We start from the raw sequence: 4,378 nt of genomic DNA, 5'->3' as shown, positions 1-4,378 counted from the left end.
CAAACTGAACCACTCCATCCCTGATGATGTGGAGTTTAACATAAAATATTGCCATTTTTAATCATTCTCGCACACAATATATGCTTTAATATCTATGCCTTTAAAAACTGAACGAAAAGAAAAGAAAGTTTCTACTTTCTAAGATTGGACTTGCCACAATGGATATTTTTTTTAACTTGAAACTATCCACCGATTTTTTTTTACACTTATCCAGTTAAGGGTTGCAGTTGGGCTGGAGCCTATACCTGCTGTCACAGGGTAACAAACACAGTAGATACTTTGACAGTTCACCAATATGCAACAGGGCTCACAGAGAGAAAGCCAGACAACCATCCACATCCACAGTCAATGTAGGATCACCAATGCCTGCGTACCATGGTAGGAAGCCTAAGTTCCCAGAAAGAAGCCAAGCAAATACAGGAAAAACATGCAAACTCCACAAAGAAAGGCCCAAGACTGGATTTTAATCCTTGCTGTGTAGTGACAATGCTACAGACCACACAACTGTGCCACCCATTGTGAAAACAGTTGAATAAAATTATCAACTAAAGATCAGCTTACTGATTTGTTCTGCAGCTTCTGACCATATCTCATGGTTGTCATCAGTGGGGACAGATTACTGTATTGTTTTTAGGGCTTCTTCTCTGTGTCGGTTTAAATTTCATGATAAATATATGATTACTTCAATTTCCCTATTGAAACAGGTGAAACAGACTGATTGACAGGACAGATGATCAGAGGTGCAGAGTTTTCACCATCAACATTAACACCGGAATAGAGCAGTGGGTAGAGTTTCTCAGTAAAGTAGAAGCCAGTAAAGGAGTAGATAGGAGCTGCATTATCTACATCATAAAAAGAAACTAGTCCTTCCTCATAATCCACAAACACCCCCACCTTCTCAAGATCAGACTGAAGAAAGAGAGGGACTTGGGGGTCATCAAGAGCTAAACAAATATTTTTATGTACAACTACAGTCCAGTAACCTTTCTCAGGGCTCAGTGTGATGACTTCCTTCCTGTTGACTGACTGTCTGGCCATTCCTAAAATCCAGTTGGTCTTGTCTTTAACCTGAACCTCAAAGTAAAATCTGCCTGAAGATAAACTCTGCTTTCCTAAAACACAACCACTATTAGAAAATCTCTCTGGGTTGTCTGGAATATTCCTCTTCTTTTCACCATAGTGTACTTGTTTTCCAGCATTAGACAGGATGAGATGAGGATGTGCTGTATCAGGATCAAGAGTCACATCCACTGCATACTGCTGGACCCTCTTCAGCTCAGCCTCAAACACTTCTTCAAACTCTTCATCCAGTGTCTCTTTCAGCTGATCCACAGCTCTCACCACAGTCCCCTCATATGATGGTGGATGGATACTGACCTCTGTCCAGTCTTTGGTGGTTGGAGCAGGTTTCAGGGATGAGAAGCTTTGGAGGAGGTGGAGGTGATCTTTAGAACGTGAGAGCTGCTCCACCTCAGAGCTTCTCTTCATCAGCTCAGAGATTTCCTGTTCCAGATCTTTGATGAAACCTTCAGCCTGTTTCTCTGTTGTTTCCTGTTTGCCTTCAATCTCCTCTATGAGCTCGTTCAGGCGTCTGTCAACAGACTCCTTCAGAGCAGTGAAGACCTGAACACCTTCTGCTTTCTGTCTGTCTGCAGCATCTTTACTCATCTTCACTGATTTTTTGATCTCCTGAATCTTCAGTCGTCTCTTCGTGATCATCTGTTGAATTTCAGCCTCAGTCTTCCCCAGTTCTGCCTTCTTTCCTTCATATTCTTCTCTCATAGGAACAAACTCATGAGTCTTGTGGTCTAAAACAGAGCAGAGCATGCAGACACATGTCTGATCGGTCTTACAGAACAGCTCCAGAGGTTTATCGTGCTTCATACACATCCTGCCTTCCAGGTTCTCCTCAGGATCAATCAGCTGATGTCTTTTCAGACCTTTCATTGTCAGATGAGGCTCCAGGTGAGTCTGACAGTAGGAGGCCAGACACACCAGGCAGGACTTCAGGGCCTTCAGTTTGGTTCCAGTGCAGATGTCACAGGGAACTTCTCCTGGTTTGGCAGCTTGTTGCTCTGAGCTGCTGCTGCTGACTTTCTGCTGAAGTTCACATTTGAACTGAGCAACCATCTCAGAAATGAAAGTGTTGATGTACAGCCGAGGTCTTCTCTTGAACAACTTTATACATATGGGACAGTGACACCGCTCACGGATATCCCAGTGTTGACTGATGCAGTTTTTGCAGAAGTTGTGTCCACATGGTGTGGTGACTGGATCGGTGAAGACATCCAGACAGATGGAGCACAGAAACTGTGCTTCAGATAGAAGACAGCTGGCAGCAGACATGTCTGCACTCTGAGTGAGGAAGAAAATAAAATTATTTTATTTTAAATTCAATTTAAAGTGGACCTGCTTTTCATTCTTTCCTGTCACATATCTTCTGTTCAAGTGGTGGATGTTCATGTTAATTAGGTTAAATAGGACCAACATTTCAATTAATGAGGTCCTTAGTGGAAGTAATCCCCATAAGCCTTAAGTTCAGACTTCAGACTGCTCCAAACACTAGGTTACACAGAGTGGGTTTTTTTTGTAACTCTTCCATCTGTTTGATGACAAACCAGCCACAGTGAGAGGGGGCATTTTCATCCCATATCAGTTGGACCCGGAGTCAACAGTGACCTCCTCCGGTGATATTGATCAATAGGGTTCCAATGTTGTGCTACTGCTAGCCGATGACAAAGAAAGAAGAAAGGAATAAGGCAGAAGGAGGCAGTGAGAGGGAAAACAAAGACAAGACTGTGAAGGTGAGAGTAGGGACTTAAATTATAGGCACTATTAGTCATAAAGAAAAAGAGAGAAAGGAGGACTGAAAGTTAGTAGAAGCAAGAGAAAATAGATGTGTCTAAATAAGAGGGACAAAGGTGTAACATTCTATTGTTTAGCCAGTCTCTTTTACTGATTTAATTTCACTTATTCTGTATTGTAACTTGGTTTTGCGTTGTTTTATTGCATTTTGTTTTCTTATTTACTTTACTCTGTTTTGTGCACAGTGCTTTGTGACAACTTATGTGTGAATAGTGCTTTATAAACACATACTTAACTTCAGAAAAGTTGGGATGTCCTTTAAATTAAAAAAAACCCCTGAAAACTAAAAGACTTTCAAATCATATGAACCAATATTTTATTCGCAACAGAACATAAATAACTTTGGAAATGTTTAAAGTGATAAATTTAACAATTTCATGCACTGTTTCCATTCACTGTTTGCAATGTTTTCATTTACAGGCACTGCTCTATCTCATTTACTGCTGCCTACATGAGTCTCTGACCGTCACTGAGTCACATGACCACACAATAACATAAACATCAGAGTGAGGAGGACGGCAGGGAGAAATGTGCACTTGCATCAGAGGAGTGATGTTCGCACCAACATTTCTACTGTTTGATTAAACAGGAGAAAATTGTTGAACTTAGAGAAAAGACACAAACTAAAGTATCTATCTTATTACACCAGTATTGATCTGATACCAGCATGAATTTTATTTACTGTATTTACTATCGATATTTCAATTTATTTGCCCATCCCTAGTCCAAACAACAGAGATTTATTTAATAAGAAGTGACACACCTTAATGTTTCCACATTTCTATTAAAACCAGTGTGACTGTAATGAGTCATCATGAAAGGATCTGAGTGAACTGAAGATTTGTGTTGAAACATGAATAGACTCAGCTGAATGCCTGCCTCTCCCTGCAGGTGTGTCAAGCACAGACCCTGTCAGACCCTGACATTAGAGATGAAAGGTTTTAACTGTAAACATCTTTTTCTCTGTGCAACAAATGTAGTCTGACCAGTGCTGCTATTAAATCAACTCTTATTGCATCCTTTCAAAAAAGGTGAAAACACACCAGCTTCAGCAGCATTACTGTAATATTTCCTGGAATGGATGGAAATGGCTGTGGTGACCATGTACAAGAAGAAGTTTGGAGAAGATGGCTCTAACAAAAAGAGTCAGCATGACATGAACAGAGCATTGAAACATGAATGTGATCAGCTGCACTCACTGCTGTTTGTTGTGTTGTTGAGGAAAACCTGATAGACTCAGTTGAATCTCCGCCTCTCCCTGCAGGTGTATCAGGCACAAAGCAGCGAGCTCTTCAGACCCTGAAATTAGAGACGAAAGGTTTTAAATGTAAACTTCTTTTTCTCTGTACAACAAATGTAATCTGATCAGTGCTGCTATTAAATCATCTCTTACTTCATCCTTTTGAAAATGTGAAACACACCAGCTGCAGCAGTGTTACAGTTGTTTTTTTCTTGACACAGAGAGAGTTTAAGTTTAAAACAGTGTGATCGTAATCATCTGTACTCACCAGTG

The 4,378-nt window shown here is 40.6% G+C and overlaps 1 protein-coding gene across 1 annotated transcript; it reads right to left on the bottom strand.

The window, feature by feature from the left end:
* Positions 1 to 406: 406 nt before the first annotated feature.
* LOC116320505 (E3 ubiquitin-protein ligase TRIM39-like) lies at positions 407 to 4,157 on the bottom strand. Its single transcript, XM_039607461.1, has 2 exons — positions 4,065 to 4,157; positions 407 to 2,355 (listed from the first exon to the last, which is right to left on the bottom strand). The coding sequence occupies exon 2, from the start codon at positions 2,344 to 2,346 to the stop codon at positions 679 to 681; it is 1,668 nt and encodes a 555-aa protein (XP_039463395.1). The 5' UTR covers positions 2,347 to 2,355; positions 4,065 to 4,157; the 3' UTR covers positions 407 to 678.
* Positions 4,158 to 4,378: the final 221 nt, after the last annotated feature.

The sequence above is a fragment of the Oreochromis aureus genome, linkage group 23, assembly GCF_013358895.1.
Source record: "Oreochromis aureus strain Israel breed Guangdong linkage group 23, ZZ_aureus, whole genome shotgun sequence".
Lineage (NCBI taxonomy): Eukaryota > Metazoa > Chordata > Actinopteri > Cichliformes > Cichlidae > Oreochromis > Oreochromis aureus.
This window is presented reverse-complemented; position numbering and strand designations above follow the sequence as displayed.

Bases quoted from the DNA above. Each gene is read 5' to 3' on its own strand.
- LOC116320505 (XM_039607461.1), bottom strand. From the start codon at position 2,346: ATGTCTGCTGCCAGCTGTCTTCTATCTGAAGCACAGTTTCTGTGCTCC.